The sequence below is a fragment of the Silurus aristotelis genome, assembly GCF_946808225.1.
Source record: "Silurus aristotelis genome assembly, chromosome: 12".
Lineage (NCBI taxonomy): Eukaryota > Metazoa > Chordata > Actinopteri > Siluriformes > Siluridae > Silurus > Silurus aristotelis.
Window position 1 is genome coordinate 2,863,159 of NC_139585.1, and position 25,845 is coordinate 2,889,003.

Below are 25,845 nucleotides of genomic sequence, written 5' to 3' on the forward strand. Positions count from 1 at the left end.
CAGTTTATAATGTTCAGTATCCTCAACCCAGTCTGTAACGCCCAGTCTGTAAGTCTGTAACGCCCAGTCTGTAAGTCTGTAACGCCCAGTCTGTAATGAACAGTTTATAATGTTCAGTATCCTCAACCCAGTCTGTAACGCCCAGTCTGTAAGTCTGTAACGCCCAGTCTGTAAGTCTGTAACGCCCAGTCTGTAATGAACAGTTTATAATGTTCAGTATCCTCATCCCAGTCCATATAGACTGGGCATTATAGACTGGGATAAGGATCCTGAACATTATAAACTGTTCACTAGACACTGGGCATTATAGATTAGGCAATATAAACTGGGCATTAATGCCCAGTATCCTTGTCCCAGTCTCCTCGTCCCAGTCTCCTTCACACTCGGTTTTCATTAATGTCCTTTGTGCCTTTGCCTTTTGATTAGTTCTCAATTTGGTTTTGTCAGTAAAACTGTTACAAATGTCCTATACTTATTCTTTAAATCAACACTGGAATGAAGCTTGTGAAAGAGAGACAGATCTCAGAAGAGCAGGAGTGTTCACAGGAAACATAAAAAGTAGAAAAGACATGATCCTGTGTTGAATCCTGTGAGGTTTTTGCCATGTTTTGCTGAAATGTTACCCTATAATGTTTAAATTCTGTTCTCTTTTTCTCTGTATATAAAACATGCTTCCTATTATGCCTTCTTCTCTGTAGGGCTGATCCATGTGGGAGACGAGCTGAAGGAGGTCAATGGATCTTCAGTGGAGGGGAAGAAACCAGAGGATATCATTCAGATTCTGGTGTGTAAGAAAGAGGAATGTGTGTGTGTGTGTGTGTGTGTGTGTGTGTGTGTGTGTGTGTGTGTGTGTGTGTGTGTGTGTGTGTGTGTGTGTGTGTGTGTGTGTATTATGTATGACGGAAGTACGGAAGTAAGACCTTGATTTCTGGTTTGATCTGCAGTCTCAGTCGGAGGGTGCCATCACGTTTAAAGTGGTACCGGGGCCAGAGAGCGAAGGTCCTGCAAGCGAACACAAGGTAACTGCACAAGACAACAGTTCCACATGATAAACACCAGTGAATACATTTCTGATAATCTGATTCTCTCTCTGTGTGTGTAGATGTATGTGAAGGCTCTGTTTGATTACGACCCGGAGGAGGACAAGGCGATTCCCTGTAAGGAGGCAGGAATGAACTTCAGGAAGGGAGATGTTCTGTGGGTCATGTCTCAGCAGGATGCTACATGGTGGCAGGCCAAAATAGAGGGCGGAGCCAACCCTCGTGCTGGACTCATCCCCTCTAAACACTTCCAGGAGAGGTGAGGGCATTATCTGTCCATCCTCTCTCTCTCTCTCTCTCTCTCTCTCTCTCTCTCTCTCTCTCTCTCTCTCTCTCTCTCTCTCTCTCACTTGCTCTCACTCGCTCTCTCACTCGCTCTCACTCCCTTACTTACTGTTTGATGTAGTGTTTTTTCTTTCTTTCTTTCTTTCTTTCTTTCTTTCTTTCTTTCTTTCTTTCTTTCTTTCTTTCTTTCTTTCTTTCTTTCTCTTCTCTAAATTTTTCCTTTGTTTTTTTTTGTCCTACCTCATTCTTTCTTACTCTTTTTCTTTTTTTCTCTCTTCTTTCTCTTTCTCTTCTCTTCTGTTTTCTTTCATCTTTTTCTTTCTTTTTTTTTTTCTTTTTTCTTTTACAAATTAAAAATGCAAAAAAGGTAAGAAAGAAAGAATAAAGGAAAGGACAAAATAAAATAGAAACAATGAAAGAGTGACATTGATTAAATAAAAAAATAAAAATAATAAGAAGAAAGAAAGAAAGAAAGAAAGAAAGAAAGAAAGAAAGAAAGAAAGAAAGAAAGAAAGAAAGAAAGAAAATGCTACGTGTGTGTGTGTGTGTGTGTGTGTGTGTGTGTGTGTGTGTGTATAGATTGTTGATAATTGTCCCATATCCGTGTGCTCTGTAGTGGTTTATTCCTCTTATTGCATGTTTATTGTACTTTTGATGACAGGACATTTTTTGTCAGTTTATAGTTTATATTTAATTTGAAATCAGTTCAATCCTGCATTACAGCAGCTGTAATCCATCCTTCCCTCTCCAGCCTTTTCTACTGACATTCGGAGTTTCCTTTCTGAAATCAAGTTCTTTCTTTAATCTCTCTCTCTCTCTCTCTCTCTCTCTCTCTCTCTTTGGTAGGAGATTAGCTCTCAGACAGACAACTTCCAACACGCAGCCTCAGAAGGTGTCTCGGAAACCATGTGAGTCTAACACACACACACACACACACACACACACACTCACACAATCAACATCATCATCTTCAATAAGGAAAACACTTGAGATCTTCTTGTTCGTGGCTCCACACTGATGTTCCGGGGAGATGCTCTCGGAGGCAGCTGGTGTGTTCTGATGTATCTGGATGGAATCCTGGAGGAGATCTTCAGGCTCCATCAACCTGCTTTGCTGCTGAGATGGTACCAGATGCATTGAACTCTGGAGTTTTTCAGGAACGTTGTCATGAGTTCATTCCAGCTGCTGATGGACCGTGCGTGTCAATCAAGTTAGCCCCACCCATTTAAAAAAAAAAAGTGCTTATGTCACAGCACTGTTGGATTCTCGAATGTGATTGGCGGAATTTCTCCGCATTTATTTAAATATTTATGAGCCACTAAAGGAATGTGTATTTTTTACACACGACTCTCATTTTACCCCAAAACACAAAAGAAAGTTTTTTTTTTTTTTTTTTTTTATGTTCATGAGCCGCTTCAGGAACTTGTAAGTCAAGCAAATAAGCCCCGCCTACTTTAAATGCCACAGAACAGGAAGTTTGGTTTGCTGACATCACAGCACTGTTGGTTTCTCGACTTTGATTGGTCAAGCCAGGAGACGTTCATTTAAATATTTATGTGCCTCTTCAGAATCGTCAATCAAATAAACCCCGCCTACTTTTAATGCCACACAATAGGAACAGGAAGGTCACTTTGCTGACATCATAGCACTGGATTCTGAATTTTGATTGGTTTAAAAAGGAGGCGAATCAAATAAGGTCAATCAAATAAGCCCCGCCTACTTTTTTACACCACATAACAATGGTAGCTGTGGGGAGGAAGTGGTAGCTCAGTGGTTAAGGCTCTGGGTTGCTGATCAGAAGGTCTGGGGTTCAAGCCCTAGTATTGTAAAGCCTGGCACTTTTGGGCCCTTTAGCAAGGCCCTTAACAGGTTCTCCAGGGGCGCTGTATCATGGTTGACCTCTTAATGTTGCAATCAAGTCAAGTCAAGTCAAGTTTATTTGTATAGCGCTTTTCACAACAGACATTGTCTCAAAGCAGCTTTACAGAAAACAACAGTGAAGGTGAATGGTGTGCGTTTGTCCCTGATGAGCAGCCGTGGCGACAGTGGCAAGGAAAAACTCCCTTAGATGATATGAGGAAGAAACCTTGAGAGGAACCAGACTCAAAGGGGAACCCATCCTCATATGGGTGACATCAAAAGTTTGGTCATAAATCTTTCAACAATACAGAACAATTTGTGATCATCATAGATCCAGCATCAGCTTCTCCATGCCAGGGCCTTTAAACACTCGGCATCTACTTCTCCATGATCATCCATAGGTCCATAATCTTCACGAGGTGGGACGTGACTGGAGCTGGCCAAACCTCAGGAAGCCTCGGGATGGGGAGAGAAAGAGAAGCAGTGGAGAGGAATTAGCGTAGCTGCTGTTCATGATATTAACAGCACAAGTTGATAATGTGCATGTGATCAGATGTTCTGGAGCACAAGGTTGTGATGTGATGTGTGTGATGTGTGTTATGTGTAGGCTTTGCTAAAAAGATATGTTTTTAATCTACACTTAAACTGGGAGAGTGTATCTGAACCCCGAACACTGTCAGGAAGACTATTCCAGAGTTTAGGAGCTAAATGTGAAAATGCTCTACCGCCTTTAGTGGACTTTGCTATTCTAGGAACTACTAGAAGCCCAGAGTTTTGAGATCTCAGGGAGCGTGACGGATTGTAGCGTGTTAAGAGACTGGATAGATACCTGGGAGCCAAACCATTTAGTGCTTTATAAGTGAGTAGCAGTAGTTTGTAGTCTATTCGAAACTTAATAGGAAGCCAATGTAGGGACGATAAGATTGGGGTTATATGATCGTATTTTCTTGACCTAGTAAGAACTCTTGCTGCTGCATTCTGAACTAACTGAAGCTTGTTTATTAATGATGCAGGACATCCACCTAGTAATGCATTACAGTAGTCTATTCTAGAGGTCATAAACGCATGGACGAGCTTCTCTGCATCAGATATAGATAACATATTTCTTAGCTTAGAAATATTTCTAAGGTGAAAGAAGGCTGTTTTTGTAACTTGATTGATGTGATTTTTAAAAGATAAGTTGCTGTCTAAAATAACTCCCAGGTCTTTTACCGTTGAACTAGTAGTTACAGAACAACCGTCTAAATGCAGGCTGAGATGCTGGAGCTTCTGTGTACTATTTTTTGGGCCGATGAGCAAAATCTCCGTTTTATCAGAATTTAATAGCAGAAAGTTATGGGTCATCCAATCTCTTATTTCTTCAACACACTCAGTTATGCGAGCTAATTGAGCTGTATCGCCTGGTTTGGATGAAATATATAGCTGGGTATCATCAGCATAACAATGGAAGCTAATTCCATGCCTTCTAATAATATTTCCTAATGGAAGCATGTATATTGTAAAAAGCAGGGGTCCCAGAACTGACCCTTGTGGCACGCCATAATTTACTAGCATTATCCTGGATAGCTCTCCATTTAAATCTACGAAATGGTAACGATTGGACAGGTAGGATTTAAACCAGCTTAATGCCTGTCCCTGAATACCGATGTAATTCTGTAAGCGATCGAGGAGAAGATCATGATCTATAGTGTCGAACGCAGCACTAAGATCTAGTAAAACTAATAGGGAGATGTAGCCTTGGTCTGAAGCTAAAAACAGGTCGTTAGTGATTTTAACTAGAGCAGTTTCTGTGCTATGATGGGGCCTAAAACCTGACTGAAACTCTTCAAAGATATTGTTCTCCTGCAAGTGGTTACATAACTGGGCAGCGACAATCTTTTCTAAAATCTTAGACATAAATGGGAGATTTGAAATTGGTCTGTAATTCGATAGCGTGTTTGGATCCAGATTAGGTTTTTTAATGAGGGGCTTAATAACTGCTAACTTGAGGGATTTAGGGACATGACCTAACGATAGTGAGGAGTTAATAATATTGAGAAGAGGCTCACCAGCTGTATATAACACTTCCTTCAGTAGTTTAGTGGGAATTGGATCTAACTGACATGTTGTTGATTTAGCTTTCATAATAGCATCATACAGCTCTTCCTGTCCTATACATGTAAAACAGTGTAGTTGTGGGGTTGTAAGTACGATTGTGTCGGGAGATGCTGTCAGAGGTTGAACTGCCACAATTGTTTTTCGAATGTTATCTATTTTTTCAGTGAAGAAATTCATAAGGTCTTCACTACTAAACTGTGATGGAACACATTTTTCAGATCCCTGATTTGTTGTTAATTTAGCGACTGTACTGAAAAGGAACCTGGGGTTGTTTTTGTTATTTTCTATGAGTTTGCTCAGGTGTTTAGCTCTAGCAGCTTTTAGCGCCTGTCTGTAGCTAAGCATACTGTCTTTATACGCAATTCTAAATACCTCCAATTTAGTTTTCCTCCATTTTCTCTCCAGATTACGTGTTGTTCTCTTTAGGGCATGCGTATGACTATTATACCAAGGTGCAGGTGCTTGTTCTCAAACCTTTTTTAACCGGATGGGGGCAACGGTGTCTAATGTGCTAGTGAGGATAAGGTCTATGTTGTTCGCCATCTCATCAAGATGATCAGCATTTATGGGTTTAATGTGAAACTGAGATAAATCAGGCAGGTTATTTATGAATCTGTCCTTAGTGGTTGGAATAATAGTCCTACCAGGTCGATACCGTGGTGAAACACGGTTAATCTGCTCTATTATCTAGGAGATAATGGTCTGTGATGTCATCACTCTGGGGTAAAATATCTATATCAGTGACGTCTGCTCCGTAAGATATTATTAAGTCTAGTGTGTGGTTAAAACGGTGGGTTGGTCTGGTGACGTTTTGTTTAACTCCAAAAGAGTTTAGTAAATCGACAAATGATAATCCTAGGGCATCGTTTTCATCATCTACATGAATATTAAAATCTCCTACAAGCAGCACTTTATCAAAACTGATCAAGAGGTCTGAGAGAACACAAGCAAACTCTTGAAGAAAATCAGCGTAGGGTCCTGGGGGTCTGTACACGGTGACCAGAGCGAGTTTTCTATGCATCTCTGAAAGTGCAATTTTAAGAACGAGCACTTCAAATGATTTAAAGCTGAATCCTAATCTCTGACTAACATTAAGAGAAGCACTATAAATGGTTCCTACACCCCCCCCACGACCAGTCTGACGGGGCTCATGCTTATAAACATATCCTGACGGTGTCGACTCGTTTAGACCCATATAATCACCTGGTTTAATCCAGGTCTCAGTGAGACAGAGTGCATCGAGATTATTATCTGTGATCATCTCATTTACAATCAGTGCTTTGGGTGCAAGTGATCTAATGTTTAAAAGACCGAACTTTAGAACTTTGTTGTGTTTGTTTATCTGGCATTTTTCAGTTTTAACTGCAATAAGATTATTTCTGGATCTTGTGTATGTAATTCTTGGTTTTACTACACGAGGAATAGATACGGTTTCTATAAACTGGGCTGTGTGTGAACTTGTAACTATTTGGTCTGTAGTATGCGTGTTCTTATAGTTGAAGATTTCTTGATGTCTTACCAGTCAGATGGTGTGTAGTATCCTAGAGATGTTATCTGATAGCACTGCTGCTCCAACTCTGCTGGGGTGCAGGCCATCAGGGCGGAAGAACCTAGGACGCTCCCAGAAACAGTTCCAGTTATTAACAAAGAGAAGTTTATGTTCTCGACACCATGACTGTAACCATTCATTTAGAGCTAAAAGTCTACTAAACTTCTCAGCCCCTCGCTGGTAAGTGGGAAGAGGTCCTGACACAATGATCCTCGTTGTGGGTGATGTGCTGCGTACCGTCTCCACCAGGATCCTGAAGTCCCTCTTTAAGATCTCCGTTTGCCGCAGCCTGGTGTCGTTTGATCCGGCATGGAGAACAACCGCTCCGAAGTTCTCGTTCAGGATCGCGGGTACCTGCGCAGCGACATCCAGAACACGAGCACCAGGAAAACAGCGAGTGTGCACCTTACCTTTAGCTCGGGTAGCGCGGACATGCCGGACGATGGAATCTCCGAGAATAACAGTGTCGCGTTCCGTCTCGTGGAGGGGGACGAAGCGGTTCTCGGTCGAGATCTCGAAGGCCGGTGGTGGAGGTGGAGACGTCCTCGATCGGGGCTTGGCTTGTCTCTTCCGCCGCGGCCGCATCCAGGGTCCATGTTGCACCGGTGCCGGAGTTGTAGGTGCGCTGGGCCTGGGCATAGAAGCACGCGGAGTTGATGTGCTGGGAGCGTTTGGTTCAACCCGGGAGTTTACCTGGGATGAGTGCGCGTCCGCCCGGGATGTTTCCAGCGCCGCTTTCCGCTCTCGCAGCCGGTCATGCTTTACATGCAGCTCGCGAATCTGTTTCTCCAATGCCTCCATCTCCAACGCCACCGTTTGCAACTCGAACGAGTCCCCACCTGTGCTCGAATGCAGACAAACAACCGGCATAGTGCTTATCGTCACGAACAGATTTATTATACAGAGATGTGAGTGAGAGAAAATAAATATAAACAACACTAGTTATAGTCGAGTTAACTAATTACAGGCACAAGTCAGGAAGACAAAAACAATTAAGGATTATTAAAAGAGGAAAAACAGATAGATAGATAGATAGATAGCAAAGTTTGTTTGAAAGACGCCGAGAGATACAAACACGTAACTCGCGGCAAACAAGTCAAACACAGGAAGCTACGTCACCATAGGAAGCCTCGTAGGAACCATAGGAAGCAATGTTGGATTTCTTTGAATTCTGACTAGATGAATGATTTCAGGATAATTCCCTGTCATTCAAAGGTTGTAAGTTTAAATCCCAACCACACCAAGCTGCCATTGCTGGGCCCCTGAGCAAGGCCCTTAACCCCATAGCTGCTCATGTGCATGAATGAGATAAATGTAAGTTTGCTAACTGAAATAAGGGTTAGTTTACAGTTTCCCAGGAATGTGGAAACATCTCCAGGTCTCCGACCCCAGTGAGTTGAACACGATGACGGATACTGATCACTCGCTTTCATGGTGTTTTTGACACAGTTTGTTTTTTTTCTCTCACTTAAACCCTCACACTCGCCCATTTTCCGTCTTTTTCTCCTCTTTATCTCTGAGGAGAGCCAGAGAAGCTGTTTTCACTTTCAGCTGTCATCTCTGTGCACGAGGACGTCTGTCCACCCGCCCGCCCGCAACCTCACGTGTGAAACACCAGACTCATTAAAGCGCTCCGGCTTTGAGTTACACGTTCTTTCCCTCTCTTTCTCTCTCTCACTGTGGTCTAAATAGTAGGACAGGAAGTCGTTATCGTTTGTGCTCGTTATCGGCGTTTATCTCATCTTGTGATTCTCTGTGACAGTTGTTTTGACTGAGCTGTCTGTGTGTGTGTGTGTGTGTGTGTGTGTGTGTGTGTGTGTGTGTGTGTGTGCGCGTGCGTGCGTGCGTGCGTGCGTGCGTGCGTGCGTGCGTGTGTGTGTGTGTGTGAAAGGAAAGACCTGGGCTACATGTACACTTTTGATTTGAGCTTATTTTGTGGAATTAGGAACACATGACGCTGAGGAAGCCTTGAGAGTGGCTCCAAATGTTCCCCTGTCATTGAAATGACTCAGCTGCGTGCATAAACACACACACACACACACACAAGCGATGGTAAGATTCACTGATGTGCATCGGCTTGAAAGTTAACAATGTGATGCATACATTTAAAAAAGTGCATCGTGATGCATCATTTTTTTAACACATTTGTCTGAAAAAAACTGATTTATTTCTGTATAATTATTAGTAGATGCGCTATAAGTTTTTAGTTACCAATCATTTCAGACCACTATTTTCCTTGCAGATCGATTTCTCCTCGTTTCTCTCAGCACTGCTGCTGCTATGTGAACATGACGTATCGCAACACTACTGAGACCGAGGCTGCCTGAGAGTCACATAGAATACAGATTAACATGGCAGAGGCAGAGCTGTAACTTCCTGCAGACACAACAGGAAAAGAACGTCTGGTTTTATTTCATCTTTGTTCTTTTTTTTGTTTGTTTTTTGCACTAGAAAGGCGGGTATGTTAAGGGGCCATGCATTAGAAGTCAGGCACTTAAGTGAATTGATTTGCTGTCTGTCTGAACCGAAGGAACCGTAGTGGGTGAACCGTAGTGGGTGCGTCCTAGACGTAGTGGGTGCGTCCTAGACGTAGTTTGTGCGTCCTAGACGTAGTTTGTGCGTCCTAGACGTAGTTTGTGCGTCCTAGACGTAGTGGGCGCGTCCTAGACGTAGTTTGTGCGTCCTTGGTGTAGTGGGTGCGTCCTAGACGCAGTTTGTGCGTCCTAGACGTAGTTTGTGCGTCCTTGGTGTAGTGGGTGCGTCCTAGACGTAGTGGGCGCGTCCTAGACATAGTTTGTGCGTCCTTGATGTCGTGGGTGCGTCCTTGATATCGTGGGTGCGTCCTTGATGTCGTGGGTGCGTCCTAGACGTAGTTTGTGCGTCCTAGACGTAGTGGGCGCGTCCTAGACGTAGTGGGCGCGTCCTAGACGTAGTGGGCGCGTCCTAGACGTAGTGGGCGCGTCCTAGACGTAGTGGGCGCATCCTAGACGTAGTTTGCGCGTCCTAAACGTAGTTTGCGCGTCCTTGATGTAGTGGGTGCGTCCTAGACGTAGTTTGTGTGTCCCAGACGTAGTTTGTGCGTCCCAGACGAAGTCCCCATTTGCTGTTATTAAAAGCTCGACTGTTCGTAGATGTTCCACAAGATTTTGGGGTGTGCTTGTGAACATTTGTGGAGATTCATTCAATTGGGTTAAGTTCAGAGCTTTATCGCAAAAGCTCTTCAACTCTAAACCCATGGAGGTGGCTATGTGCACAGGATTGTGCATTGTCATGCTCGAACAGTTTTGGGGATTAACCACATGTAGCTAAAAAAGTCAGGTGTCCCAATGCTTTTGGCAACAAAGTGTAGCTCATGGATAATTTGTGTTTAACTTTTACACCCCTGCTCAAGGACTAACCTGACATCATGGCTGTTACTGGCTGAGTGTGTGTGAGTGATTGTGTTGTAAAAGCGTGTCATTATTATATTATAAGTGATGGTGCATCATGGATGTAAAAGCCTTCACTCCTCCTTCACTCTCGCCCTTTATTGCGGCTTATAAACTACATATTAAAGTCATTGTGTCACGTCTGTGATGAGTCCATGTTATTTTATGGCTCTTGCCTGCGTGGCTCCGACCTGCTCAACTCTCGGCACTCAGGCTTTTCTGACGTTAGAATAGACTTTTTTTAAATGGGATTTACTCGTGTAATGAAAGTGATTAGCGGAGAGCTTCGCTCAACCCTGCTGTTCGGCTCATACAGGATCATTTGGACGTTTTTAGCTGCGTTTCTGTTCTAATAAATGTCTTTTAGCTGACATTCAACCAGAATGCAACCACCACTGAGGCTCAATACACCAAGCAGAGGACCTTTAGATAAACATCTGTGAAACCCCTGTAGAACCAATCCATCCAGCTCTGATGGGACAGGAACAAACAGCAAAGGAAGAACATTTGGCTGTGGAGATCAAATACATCCATTTAAAACTCTGCCTACACAGAGTGAGAAGTATAATCAAAGGCTCCTCTCACCATGATCTGTTTACTCCTGTACCATCTGGAGAACACTCCTGAAGTCTGTTATAGTTTCTTCCCAGCATCAGCCTTCTGAACTCAGACCCTGAAGTGCACAAGACTCTTATGACCCCATCCTGATCTCAAACTCTGACCCATACCCCTGATCTTGCCCTAAGCCTCATTCTCTACCTTGCTTTTCCGCACCTTACTCTATAATTACTACAGGATCTCAGTATCGTCACCTCAAGGTCACTTGCCTCCATCTTTGTGGTCAGAGTTTAGGGAAGAACCACATATGGCTGGTGTCCCGATACATTTGACCAGGCAGTGAAATAATCGTGATATGATATTTTGGTCATATTGATGACCCTCTCCCCTAAAAATCTCTACAATTCCGGATGCACCGTTTGGAAAAATCAACATAAAGGACAAATAGGAATATTTGTGTATGTTAATAAAAACAGCCTGAAGAAAAATTTAAATTAGGTTAATAATTAAATAAAATTATTAGTTTAATAATAATTACAAGTACAATTATTGGTATTCTTCAATTTTTTAAAACAGATTTATTTATTATAATTCGTATTATTATTATTATCAGTAGTAGTAGTAGTATAATAATGACATTATTATTGCCTTCAATATAGAAGATTGTATAAAAAGAAATGCAGTATGAAGTGAAATTAAAAAGCAAAAAAAAAAAAAAAGCTAAAAACTTAGTAAAAAGAAAAAGATTGCAGTTTATAGACCAGAATAATTTCTTTTGTTTTTGCATTATAGTTTTTGTTTTTGCAGATTTTATACATTTTTAAAGACAGATATTGTGCTCTGGCATTCTATATAAAATTATAAAACTGTGTATAAACATTATTTTCACAAATAAACTGTTCTTGTTTTTGTCCATGTGCTGCCACGACGCTGTCTGATCTCCGACTTGTCCCAGGAAACCTTTTTTTTTTTCCTCTTTCGCGCCTCTTGTGGCTTCGGGTCCAAATCCAAACCATTCCGTCAGGAGCTGGTCCATGTTCCTTGGTGTGACAGTTCGGGATCTGTTTGGGATCTGCAGGCTCTGAAAGCGGTGCTCGGACCAGAGACGAGTGTATCTGTGTAATAAGAGAAGGCTGTTCTGTGTAGACTCCTGAAGAACAGTATGAACGAAAAGCCAAACAGGCAATTTTGCACTCGTTCTCATATTCTCGTCATAAACGAGTGTAGTTTATGGTTTTCCTGTGTGCTCCCAGCATGCTCAGCCTAAATAGCTCTTTGTATAAGTTAGATATATGGCAGTTTAAAGGGTTTGGGCGAGTTCCATGCCGATGCGGTGGAGGGTTCGGACGTCTCCTGTTGTGGTCGGCTCGGGCCGCCGGGACGTTTCCGAGTTCGCTCTTTCGCTTTCGGGAGCTTCTCTTCCCTTCTGCTTTCTATCATTGCCGTGTCACTCAGAGAACTTTTTCATCACAACAGTTTCAGCTCTCTCACACACACACACACACACACACACACACACACACACACACACACACGGTCACGTCATGCGCCCTTGAGCATCGGGGGCAAACTGAGGACAAGAGTGTCCTTGTGCTCTCCAGAGCTCCTCATTAGGTTTATTACAATGTTTTTACTCCATAAAGAACTTTTCTCCAGATCTGAGAATTTGAAGAGTTCCTCACCAAAAAACTTTTTTTTTTAATCTCCAACCCTTATTTTTTATAGACCCTTTCAAACAAGCACTTGAGGGTTAAGGGCCTTTCTCAGGGGCCCAGCAGTGGCAGTTTGGTGGGATTTTAACTAACACACTTCCACTCAAAAATTCAACATTGATCAGAAGGTCATGGGTTTAAGTTCAGTAAAGCTGTCCCTCATTGGGCTTTTCAGCAAGACCTTTAACCTTCCGTGCTCCAGAGGGACTGTATCATGGCTGCCCCCATGCTCTTGTCCCCGGTTTCCTAGCATCACTGGGAATATGTTACGAGTAAAATTAAATCCTTCTGATCATTTTGTGCGAACCTCATTGTTTATTCCACGCGTTACCTCATTTCCCACTTTCCGATTTCATGCTACGTCATTCCCTACTAGCGGCGTGCAAATTCAGTGGAAAACATCCTGCAAATTGATGAAGTTTGACCACGGTTTCAGACTGGTGAGCGAGAAAGCTTTGTTTTATTCGCTTCACCCTGCAGGATCATTCTCTAAATAAAAAACATCATCCGGTGATGAGATCACATGCGATTTGTTTGACGCTAAGAAACGATCGGCAATCCAGCATGGCTTCTTCGATCTCATCGTCTGCCTCTGCTTGTGTACCCCCCCCCCCCCCCCTGTTCTGCTCACTCCATTCCGTTCTCCGTCTCCTACTCGTTCTTTCCGGTGGAGGCCGGAGTGTTTGTGTAGGCTCTTGCTCTTTGTGAGGTCATGCCTCAACTTTCATTTGATTTAACAGGACATGTAGTGTGCCTAGAGTTTAAAAATAACACCACACAGTTCGACGTGCCAAGCTCAATCAGCTGCGGTCATCCTGTAGGGGTCAGACCTTCTCGACGTCGATGCGAATGCCCTCCCTTTTCCCACTTTCCGCCTTTTCATTACCGGCCTCCTGACCTCAGCTGCAGCCGGCCGAGCCTGACAGCAAGTCGTTCTGTCTGCCCTGCTCAACACACTCCGGGTAACAAGAGAAGGTTCTGTGGGGGGAAAACACGTACCCCTTAAAACAAAACTCCTCTTCAGCAGCTCTGCCAGCACTCTGCTAATGCGATTTAAGCCTGGTGCGCTCATACTTGTGCTGTCGTGAATCGCGCAGATGTTTTCTGCGTGCTCCTCGGGTTTCAGCTGGTGGGACGAAAAGTGGGTGTTTGGGTGCTAGCGTTTTTTTCCCCTGGGGTCCTCATGACTGAACTTTTGCTCGGGTCTCTCGGTGCATATCCCACCTGTGTGAATCTGGAGCGAGGTGGGAGTCGGGTGTACATGACGGACGGAAACGTTCACTCCTCCACAAGCTCTGACTTCATACATCATGTATGAACAGAATCCTCTTCGATCCATAAAGGGACAATGTGGCTGCAGGTTTTCATCCTAAGGCGCCAGAACGTCCAATAAAGCCCAATGTGAACTGATTAAACAGGTGGACTCAGCTTTGGCTCATGATTGGTTGAAAAACAAAAAAGTTGCTGCCTGAAACTTTTAAATAATCTGCTCTAAATTTGGCATGTAACCATTTTGTGAACAAAAGAGGCAACAAGTGGACATTTTTAACCCACACACTAATTACTGCCGCTTGCAGCCGAGGTGCTCAAGGAACTTTCTATGGCCATGCCCACACTAATACGTTTTTTTGTTTGAAAACACACATTTTTCTCTTTGTTTTGGCCTTCAGTCCACACCGAGATTGCTTTTTCAGTCAATGTAAACGTAGCTTTTTTTGTGTGTGGATTGTGTGCGAAAACAGAGGCTTTTGAAAATGACACACAACTTCTTTTTAATAATTGCCATGAAGTTTTAAAGAGCCGTAAAATAAATAAAAGGACGTCGAGGCGTCTTATGTTTTTGCTAGTGCACAGTACAGGGATGTGTGGATAAGCAACTTATGGGAAACGATTGAAAATGTAAAGTGTGACTGGAGATTTTTTTCGACGAAAACGCCGTTTATAAATGTATCTAGATTAGCTGACTGGTCTGAGGCAGGACCTGAAACTGCTCTCCAAAACATCTAGTTTTAGAGGAAAGCTCCAATTAACAACAGGGAAAGTGTAAGAGAGGAAAAGGCGAGAAAAACAGCAAGGTTAAGTTCCTTCATTTTATCCAAATCTGAAAGGCAGCTTGTAGGATAGGTAGGATATGTGGAGGTGGTATTTTATTGGTTACGCTGTGGAGGTTATGAGTTCTAATCCCAGTCATGCCAAGCTGCCACCCTTGGGCCCATAAAAGGTCAGTTGTAGGAATGGGATAAATGTAAGTTGCTCTGGATAAGGGCATCTACCAAATAATGTAAATGTTTATCTTCAAACGATGGGTGAAGACCTGCCGCTTCCTGAAACACTTGAACTAGCACTTATTTCCCCTGTTTCTGTCTTTGTGTAAAAAAAATCTTAGGAATAACATAAGAAATTCTTTCTTGGGGTCAGAGCGCAGAGGCAACAATGATACAGCCCCCCTGGAGCACAGAGGTTTAAGGACCTCACTCAAGGGCCCCAAGAGTGGCAGCTTGGCGATAAAGGGGTCTTGAACCCCCCGACCTTCTGATCATATACCCAGATCCTTAACCACTACCACTTCTTCATAGATGTGATTTGCTGACTGTGATTAGTTTGTTCAGCGTTAGTATGAATGACTGAAGGTTATTTGATCTTTGGTTGATCCATGGTCAATTCAAGAGTACCAAATTTTTTTATTTATTTGTTTTAATGTCCACCAAATCACCAAAACGTCCTACAGACAATAAACGAACATTTGCTGCATCCCAAATAGTAATGTTGTTCTGCACTACTTATAGCAGAACTTCTAAACCAGGGAAGTTGAAGTGGAGGTTGAAAAAGCTTAGTACCTCATGCTATACGCTGTACTTGTGTATGACGTAGCCTTTATAAAGGCAGGCTCATCTATTGTTCATGACTTTATATAAATTTCTTGTTGAATTCTTGAACTTTTCTTTGTATGAATCACATTATAAGCTCCACCCCTTCTGCTACACAGAGTAGGTTGCAACAATTATTTTCAAAGCATCATGCATGTAAACTCCTGTGTTTTTTCTCCTAAACACACTACTCTCATTAAAATATAAATATATGCGCAAGTTTGACATCGCAGCCGTAGCCTCGGTAGACGGTCCGTGAAGACCGAATTGTTCTCCTTGCTCTCCTGAAACCCGTTTCAACGTAAAAATATGTTTACCAGACAATCTTTAAAGGTCCTTTTGATTTAGCATCGAGGTCTAGAAATTGGATCTCCAGTATTGGTGATCCAGAGAGAACAAGATGTCACACACAGACACACACACACACACACACACACACACAATTCTCTCGGGCCAAATTCTGACGTCCTACGCTATTCCTTCTTCACTCCTTGTCTGGTTCTAACGAATCAGGATTAGCATTCCATGTGATCCATCATCATGAATGTGCCCCAGGAAGCTGAGAAGAAACACTACACCATGCCGTCGGAGCGAGACGCCTCGCAGAAGCACCCCGTACAGCCAAAGTCGTTCTACAGCACCGCGTACAGCTAAACATCCGGCTGCAACGCAACATAGACTCGGCCGCTGAAAGAGTGAGAGAAAGTAAGAGAGCGAGAGAGGCAGAAAACAAAAGCAGATGAAAACATTGAGGAGGAGAAGTTAAAACCTGGAAAATCCATCAGCCCCCAGACTCCAATTAAGGATGGAGTTATGGAAAAATTGAGCCTTTTGTATGTATTTATTTTTATATATATATATATATATATATATATATATATATACACATCCCAGCCACACCAAACTGCTAGGATCCAGTAGAGTTCCTCTGGCTGCGGATCTTTGATCTCATTCCTGTCAAAAGCAGAGCACTTGACCACAGACATGCTTTTATTACCTGATCAAGAAAACCCCAAAGTCCAAAAATAATGTCTTTCTCCAGGTTACAGAGATGACTGTGGGATAAATTTACACCTCGTAACTGACGACATTTTCCCTCACCATTATCAAATTTTTCAAAATACAAAACTCTGGTAATTTAGTGGTTTAAATGTTGTACTTTTAATCCCAAGCTTGTAACTTTAAATCCCAGCACAAACCGAGTTGGAAATTTGCATTATTAGCTATAAACACTTTTTCCCTTTCTTTCTATCCTTAAAAAAAATGAATTAATACAATAAAAGAACAGCTTGTCATGTAACAAAGAAAGCCGAAAAAACGCCTCTCTCCTGCTGAAGTGCTGAAACTGAAGACTCCCTTCATAACAGTCATATTAAAGTCAACAGTTGTGTGTGCGTTTTGTACCGTTTATAAAATGTAAAGGTAAATTCTACAGTGAGATTCTTACTTTGCATCTCCCAGAGCACAGGGTCAGCCATGATACGCCACCCTGAAGTTTAGAGGTTTAAGGGCCCCAAGTGTGGCAGCTTGGCAATTCTCTGGCTTGATCCCCCTGACCTTCTTAGCTGTAACCCAGAGCTTTAACAACTGAATGGTAATTATTTCTTCCTCTATCCAGTGGCTTGATTGAGCAAACTTTATGCTGGTGAAGAACCTGAAGCTTTCCAGGAGCAGTGGTCAGTGGAGGTCAGATATTGCTCAGCTCAAGCTCTGGGTTTATTGTAAAGAAAAGCAGAATATGTAGGTGTGATCGCACATGGCCCTCTGATGGCTTGAGCAGGTGTGTGGATGAGGAAAATCGGAGTAGCAGTTTTGGCCCACCTCCTCCTCGTCGTCTATGATCCCACTTGGCGCAGCTCGAAGCATAAACGTACTAATGATCCCAGCTGGCAGCCCAACAACTCTGTCTGTGTGTGTTTCCCCTGATGCATTAGCTAACATTCTTGCCTTGACATTCCTTTGTCTGACGAGCTCCGGGATAGGACCGAGAGGAAAAACAAATACCACTCTATGACACAAGCCGTCTTTTTCTCCTTTTAGCCGACAGGAGCGAGAGTAACCGAGCCTGTATCGCTTTGAGCAGAAAAAAAAAAAAAAAAAACACTTTCCACATATGCACTTCAATGGAAAACGGCTTCTACAGTGTCGCTCCCCAGACACCAGTTCCTCCGCAGTACAGCTTGATTCAGAGTATTGTCCAATACATATTTCACATAGCACTACTAAATAGTTGTCGTTTTCTTTTTTTTCCTTCTTTTTTTAAGCATCTGCGATTGCGATCTGATTTTTTTCTCTTTTTTTTTTTTCCTCTCCTCCTCCTGCTGCAGGAAATCAGGTCGCTCATAAATGCCGAATATGGAAAGAGGGTCGCTGGGGTTGGGGTACGCTACTTAAAAGATTGTTGTCCTTCTGAGGACCCGATCCAATAATCCTGAATCCAGTTAACATGCACGCTTGAGGGATCAAAGGTCTCTGTACATGCACTAAATGGAGAGTTCCTCCGGAAACCGTTTGATGCTGGGGGTCTCCTTGACGCTCCTCCAGGGTCCTGTGCGATATCCGTAATGTTTTCCGCAGATGCCTGTAAATGAGGGGGTGAGTGATCCTGAATGACGCACGCCTTAACGTTCACATTAACCGTACACTATACATATGTCCTTTTACATTTTCAGTGCTGCCGAATAACCGATTTTGATTGGCAGTGAGCAGCTCGGACCGGTAATGCAGTTGAATTTATATAAATATATATGTCAGGGGTCCCACAAAAGTGATCGTCAGTATTATTGTAGAGATTTAATTCTATGTAAATGCTATATATTGCTATTAAAATCAAAACATTTACTTACTTATGCTGATGGTTGGTGGAGGAATCTAACAAATAATTTGGCTACTTTAATCACTAGAGTTCGACCGAGAGTGGATTTGAGCGACGCCGATATCTAGGCCGGATCGTACCTCCCGAAATCAACCGATTTAAAATGGAAAAAAAAAAAAAAAAAAACACCATGAAACTTTTTCAATGCATAAATTAAATGATATAAATAATACATTATGAATATTTAGTGTAATACAGTGCTCTCCGTGCAGAGCGTAGTTTCACATGTGAAAAACACAAACAGCACATGGCATCAGTGCGGCCCGCAGTTTGGGGAACCCGATATACATTATACATTTTTACAGAAAGAACTCTTTTATTGGAGACTACTTAACTGAGTAATATTTAAGGAACGAGTCCAGTATCAGAGCTGAATTGAGGTGAAGATGGATGTTTTTGGACAGAGACAAGATGGAGTTTGGGTTTGTAATTGGACAGATGATGTTTTTTCCCCCGTCCCATTAACCTTTACCTATACTCACTCACACACACACACACACACACTTTCATGCTTTACTTTTTTTGGATTCCTCCATTATTCTTGTTGGGACATGGACTGGTATATAGACTGGATTTCCTTGTGAGGAAAAAACATAAAATTCATGCAAAATCAAACAAAAATGTCTTGATATTTTTTTTTTTTTTTTTTCTTCTTTCAGATTCTAAATCTTTTAAGAACTTAACCAGAGAAATAATTGTACATCCATGTTCCTCTGCTTCGACAAATCAGTACAACATGAAACAAGCAAGAAAACAAATTATAGGGTGGGGTCTGTTTCCATGCTGCCCTATGTTGAGACAGAAATACAGTGTGCCTTTTTTTTTTGCAAAAGTAATCAGGCAGGTATGACTTTACTTAGGGTCTGGAAATAAAGCTATTCAGTATCAATCAGTGGTATGTGTATATTTCCTGTGTGACGAATCAGTGAGAGGAAAGTCATGTGATTATTTGACCCGACACTTTTAACAAGCCTTCTCTTATCCTCGATTAACACGTCTTTGCTTTTTATTTAACACCAGATCGCTTGATTTGAGGCTTTTGGCATTATTTCTTCCCTTTGGGTCTCTTGTTTTAATATTTATAGTGGCTCAGGGCCCCTTTTTTGTGGCACTCAAGTTGCAGCAACAACTTCTGCCCAAGCTCTGGAAAATTGGGAGGATCAGTGTGCATGTGTACTCTATATTTACACTGAATTTAGAGGCTTTAATAAGCCTGTTTTTTTTTTTTTTTTTCCCTCTCTTTGGAAAGGGCCAGTTTGATTTGCGAGCTGCTAGTGCAGTAATTGTTAGTTCCATCGCGCCATCGAACCATTTGTTAGACGGTAGTAGGTCTGGTGTAGACATGGATGCATGTTCCAGCCATTATTCACCATGTTCAGCACCAGGAACTGGAAAACGTTGCTCGGCCCGTGTCTGTTTTCCATATTTATACCTGTTACTAGAACTTGAAGCTCTTTCGGATGGACCGGGTTTTGCTAGGACACTTCTTGTCATCCCTTGTGATGATTTGTCTTACCAAGATGCATTCTTCTGAGAAAACGAGAGAGTGAAATTTCAATTAATGTTCCATAACTATATCCAGAGTCCGGAATACCGGACGATTTTTCCCCTCTCGTTCTGGAATGAATTCATTTCCATCTAATTGAAGGAAAGGGAGTTTTTTTTTCGGGGGGAGTGTTCGATCCAAGCCTTGATTTATTTATCCGTGATGAAGCGGTGGGCAAGCGTTCTGGCTCTTCTGTGCCGAGATGTCTATAAGGCTTTACATGATTTTGAAAAGTTGGATTTATGAAGTCCCTTCAAGTGAAGAGCAGGAATTCATCCTGACTGGCCGTGATGGAGTAGCTACGCACCTGCCCTGAAATGAAAAACGACTTGCGGTGCGTCATTTACCCCGAAAGGCATGAGCGTGTGCTCAAACACACTGTCCTTGTGTGTCAGGAACCCGCTCTGGGAGGGATTTGGGTCCGAGCGGTCGTCTGAGCATTACCGTTAAACATTGCAGCTCCTTCTGTGGCTCATTAATGCGGCTAGTTTTACCAAAACAAATGCGATTCGATTAAATTACGGGTTACGCGCACAAGCGTCGCAGCTTTGCCCGTTAACTCGAGCGGAAAAAAAGTCAGTCGGGTGTAATTTTATACTGAGGATACATGCTTGCATAAACAGACCAACAAACTCACACACACATTTGTACAACAGGGACAGGGTTTGACTTATCGTGTGTTTCATTTGTATCCTTATCTATTATTAAGTGACCCTATTAAGTGAACAGACTGTAAGCAACCGTTTTTCACATCTGTAGTGGGCACTGTGGAAACGACAGGGGTCTTCAACGTTTTTCAGATCAAAGGCTGAAGAGACGTGGGGCAGGGACCCCTGATACAAAATGTCTCAAACAGCCACTTATATAAATAGAAATCAATCATATTCCAATAGTTCATTTGCATGAACTTCAGCTTTAATTTAATTAAAACTTTAAAGTAAGTTATATTTTTAAAGTTAAGTTTTTTATATAGATTTTGTTCAAGGCCCCCCGGTTGAAGACCGTTGGATTAAGCAGAATAAATCAGGTCCTTGTCTTTCGCCCTTGTTGCACCAGTCCATCATTTTCATCCTTGCTCAATCTCTGGTGTTTTGCATCATATCCATGCATCCATCAAACAATGAAGCCACTTAATTTCTTCGGTTCGGGTTACCTCACAAACTCCTTCATACACATCAGTTGGTCCAGAACTCAGCTGCTCATATAATTACAAGAACCTCCTCCCTCGAGCGTATCTCTCCTGTCACCTACACTGGCTTCTGTAAATATCCAGTAGAATACAATGTTTTTCTTTACAAGAAAACAAGATTCCCTTATTTCTCTTCCCATCCTGAGGAATCCAGAGGTTGTGCCAGCTCCAGTTGTATCCCACCTCATGAAAGTTTTGGACCTTCAAATAGAAGATGCCGACCCTGCAAACATCCCGAACCATCTAGAGATATACCAGCGCCATTTGGATCCCACTTTATTAAGATTTTGGACTTTGAGGATAAACAACCTATTAATCAAGACTCAAAATAACATTCTACATATGCTGTTTCTCGATCATTAAACATGTATAGGCATGGAAGAGTTTGTTTCGGATCTCAGATGTTGAGCTAATTTATGAGTTGCTCAGGAGCTCCTGGTTCCACAACTTTAACTGACATTACTCATAATCACACACTTTAGTGCTCAGGATATTTCTTACTCTCTGGTGTTTTTAAGATTTATATTCACACTCTCTTGATATCAGCCAAATGAGGATGGGTTTCTCTTTTGAGTCTGGTTCCTTCCTCATATCATCTAAGGGAGTTTTTCCTTACCCCAGGCTGCTCATTATGGATAAATACCAATAATACACTTTTATTTACATTTTTTGGTTCTATAATTCTTACATTCTATAAAGCTGCTTTGAGACAATGTGCATTGTAAAAAGCACCATAGGAATAAACTTGATCTTTATTTGTTTCCATTGTTGTACCTTCTGTTCGTTTAGTCACTATGGGGTCTAGGGCATTTTTTTCTGGGCTGCTTAACTTTGTGTTTTTTTACTTCCAAAATCTATACGAGAAAGTGACTGTCTGATCACTTTTAAACCTTGTCTTAAAACTCATTTGTTTAGATTAGCGTTTTTTTGGTCAATGTTAACAGATAAACATGATGCTGGTTATTGTATTATTATCTTGATAATTTTCTTAATGATCATCACTTAATTGTATGGTGTCCTTGAGTATTTTGAAAGGTGCCTTTAAATAAAATGTCGTTATGATTATTATAATTATTAAAACAAGCAGAAGTGCACTCCGGGGTAAAAATGCAGTGACGAAGGCAGACCTGGAATAGTAGTATCTTTAATTTAGTACTCACGCTAAACAGCGACTGTCCCAAATCTGGCAACTCAAATGAGTTGTTTTAGTTGGTGTCACCGCTCATGATCTTCCTTCCGCACATAAAAACCCGTCAGCTGTAATGACTCCTGTTTTGGGTTCCTTCACGTCTCTCTATTTCACCTCGTCTGCTTCAGGAAGACAAATATGAGGACGTGGAGAATTGATTACTGAAGGGTCCAATTTTGCAAACAGAAACAGGTCTGTTATAGAAATTCTGATTGCATTACCGCCTGATTGCGGGACGGCAGTCTCTTACCTTCGGGGTGGTGGTTGCTTAGTGATTAAGGCTCTGGGTTACTGATCGGAAGGTCAGGGGTTCAAGCTGCCACCCGTGGGGCCCTTGACCTCCAGGGGAACCCTCTGAGCTCAGGGACACTGTATTATGGCCGACCCCCAGCTTCATGACATCACTTGGATATGCGATGAAAGAACTTCACTGTACTATAAAGCAGCTTTCTTTCTTTAACCTTTGTTTTGTGTTGTCTCTTCTAGCCGTTTTACGGAGAAGCTTCCGTCTGAGCAAAAGGGGGAAAAAGACGAACAAGTCGATGTACGAGTGTAAGAAGAGCGATCAGTATGACATGGCGGACGTCCCCAGTTACGAAGAAGTTGCTCCATACTGTCGAGCTCACGGGGCCAAGCACAGACTCGTCGTCCTGGTTGGTAAGTTCTGCTATGGACTGTACCATTCTGTATTGGGGTAAAGACATTTACAATTACAACAGCCACCCTTATCCTGAGCAACAGTTATTTCCTTTATGCAAGTGAGTAGTTAAGGGGTAAGGGCCTTGTTTAAGGGGCCAGCAACTGAAATTTTAACTTACAACTTTCCAACTGAGAAGTTAAGTGGTAGCTTGGCAATGCTTGGATTCGAACTCATGACCTTTCAAACCACTTCCAACATCTTAACAATGCAACTGTTGTACTAATATTAAATGTAGATATTAGGTCTTGGACTGTGCATCTCAACCTTATAAGTTCAAATCCCAGCAACACCAAGCTACCACTTCCGGGCCCCTGAGCAAGGCCCTTAACCCTATAGCTGCTTAGTTGTATATATGTGTAAGTCGTAATAAGTCGCATTGGATAAGGACGTCTGCCAAATGCAGTAAATGTACAGTGTTGGACTTCTAATCAGAAGGTGGCGAGTTAAAATCCCTGCACAACCACGATGCCACTATAGGGCTAGTGAGCATGGATCTTAACCCTCAACTGCTCAGTTGTATAAATGAGATAATTGTAAATGCACTAAATGTACATTTCATGGGCTAGCCATGATACAGCCCCCCTGAAGCAGATAGGGTTAAGGCCCTTGTTCAAGAGCCCTAAGGGTGGCAGCTTGGTAATACTGGGGCTTGAACCCCCGGCCTTATGAACTGTAACCCTTAGCTTTAACCACTGAATTACCACCTTCCACACCTTAAGATCTCTAGGTTCTTGGCCTTCTAATCAGAAGATGGTGAGTTTAAATCCCAGCAGAATCAGGATGCCACTTCCGGGTTCTTGAGTAAGGATCTTAACCCTCAACTGCTCCACAAGAGCCGTAACCACTGAACCACCACTGGCAGCATTGGGATTCGAACCCATGCCTCCCACGCTTCCATTTATGCTGTAGAACTGATAATGTAACACAGAAGCTCGCCGTTTACGCTCCTAGCCGAAAGTCGATCACGCCATGTGTTTTCCCTCTGACAGATAAAATTGTCCGTGACTGTGGGATTTATACGAGGCTTTCTTTAGCGCCGGGTCACGGCGATACACCGCGCTGGGCCTCGTTACCTTTCAGTTAGCCGACGCGTATGGACTTTATCACAGCCCGTACGTGCGCTCTCGTCACGACGCCCCAATTAGGCCTCTGCTATTGCAGTCAAGCTAATGCAAATATTTTCAATTAGCTCTCATCATACGGAGGACAGTGTCATGGACAGTCTCAGCGCTGACGAAGCAAAGACCCCGCCGTCCGCACGTCTGCCGCGTGTTTGCTCTGGGTTTATTTCAGCCTGTTTTTCTGTCCCGTGAGATGAACCTTCTTACTTTTCCTGTGCCGTGTTTTCTTTTCCTCCCCCCTTCTGTCCTCTCTTGTTTTTCTTCTCTTTTTTTTTTTTGCTCTATTATTGTTCCTGTCTTTCTGACTTTCTCCATCCTGTCGTTCTTTCTCGTTTTATTTTCGTAATGAATGTATTTCTTTGTTTCGCTCTTTCATTCATTCCGCATGCAGACATTATTTTTGAATTCTAATCCATTAGTTTGAATAACTTCCTGTTTTTTTTTTTTCCTTCCATTCTCTCTTTCTCCTTCTCTTTCTTTCTTCTGGTTTTCTTGTGCAACATGGTGTCGACTCCGAGCTTTTCCTTCGCCTTGGTTGTCGCTCTGTTTTGTTTTGAGAACTGTCTTTTCTTCAATTATCTAAAACTGAAGCCTCTGAGGCTTTCACACCAAGTGGAAGCATCATCTCCATCTCCAGGTTTTTAACGATGTTCCTTTGTGTTCCTCAATGTCCGTCTTTCGACCAAACATGCCAGCTTAGATTAGACAGGGAGGTCAAAAGTATTCAGACTTTTTCCATCCTTATGCACTTCTAAGAAGTTGGCAGCACGCAATCGTCCCTGTTCCAGTTCCATGAAGACTTTTTCCACAGGTTGGAGTGAAAGATCTCCTGCTGTAGAGCTCTCCAACCCCTATTGAACACCTTTGTAAGGATGGAATTGGAACGCGTGACTGCACAGGAAGGAATTGGAACGCGTGACTGCACAGTCCATAATTGCTCCTCAGGAACTTGGGAAGTTCTCCTCTATGCAGACCTCCCCTAGCATGAACTCTTTCAGTAATCTTGGTCTACAGGAACCAGACGGTCCACAGAAAATCCGACACGCTGAAAATGTGTCTATGACGTAACTGTGTGTGTGTGTGTGTGTGTGTGTGTGTGTGTGTGTGTGTGTGTGTGTGTGTGTGTGTGTGTTAAAGAACGTCTGCTGCTAATGAGAGACCTGATCGACTCTGACAGTTTTACTGCTGCTGCAGCGTTCACCATCCACATTTACTCCTCATTAACTCCACTAATAACTTCCACTCTTCTGGGAAGATGTTCCTCTAGATTTCTGTGGTGATTTGTTTGCGATTTAGCTAGTTAGTATTTCCTGATGGTAGGTGAGGAAGTGAGGAGATCTTCCACTCCAAACCCATGGAAAGCAGATCTTCATGGAGCTAAATTTGTGCACAGGATCAGTCGAGTGTCCCAATACCTTTGTCTGCACAGTGTATATTCTGGAAGTGTGAGTGCTGGGCCCATGAGGAGATTAATACACACACACACACACACACACACACACACACACACACACACACACACACACACACACACACACACACACACACACACACACACACACACACAGAGTTGATCTACAGGACCTTGAGCACTTCTGCATCCTGATAGAGAGGATGTGTGTCTAAGAGAGAAATAGATAGAGAGATGGAAAGACAAAAAGAAGGATGGAAAGATATGCACAGACAAAGATGGATGGATGGAATGGTATATTCACAGACAGATAAATAGAAAGGAAGAAAGGAAAGGAGGAAAGAAAGATATTCACAATGAAGGGATAGATAGATGGATAGATGGATGGATGGATGGATAAAGGGGAAATGAAAGATAT

At 42.5% G+C, this 25,845-nt stretch overlaps 1 protein-coding gene across 2 annotated transcripts in view; it reads left to right on the forward strand.

Moving 5' to 3' along the window:
- The window catches only part of mpp7a (MAGUK p55 scaffold protein 7a), a 105,996-nt gene that overhangs the window by 63,947 nt on the left and 16,204 nt on the right, over positions 1-25,845 (forward strand). For both annotated transcript variants that reach the window (XM_083557496.1, XM_083557497.1), the window contains exons 8-12: positions 699-784; positions 945-1,019; positions 1,103-1,299; positions 2,172-2,233; positions 22,682-22,852. In XM_083557496.1, the coding sequence (XP_083413622.1) occupies positions 699-784; positions 945-1,019; positions 1,103-1,299; positions 2,172-2,233; positions 22,682-22,852 (591 nt within the window). The remainder of the gene's footprint in view (positions 1-698; positions 785-944; positions 1,020-1,102; positions 1,300-2,171; positions 2,234-22,681; positions 22,853-25,845) is intronic.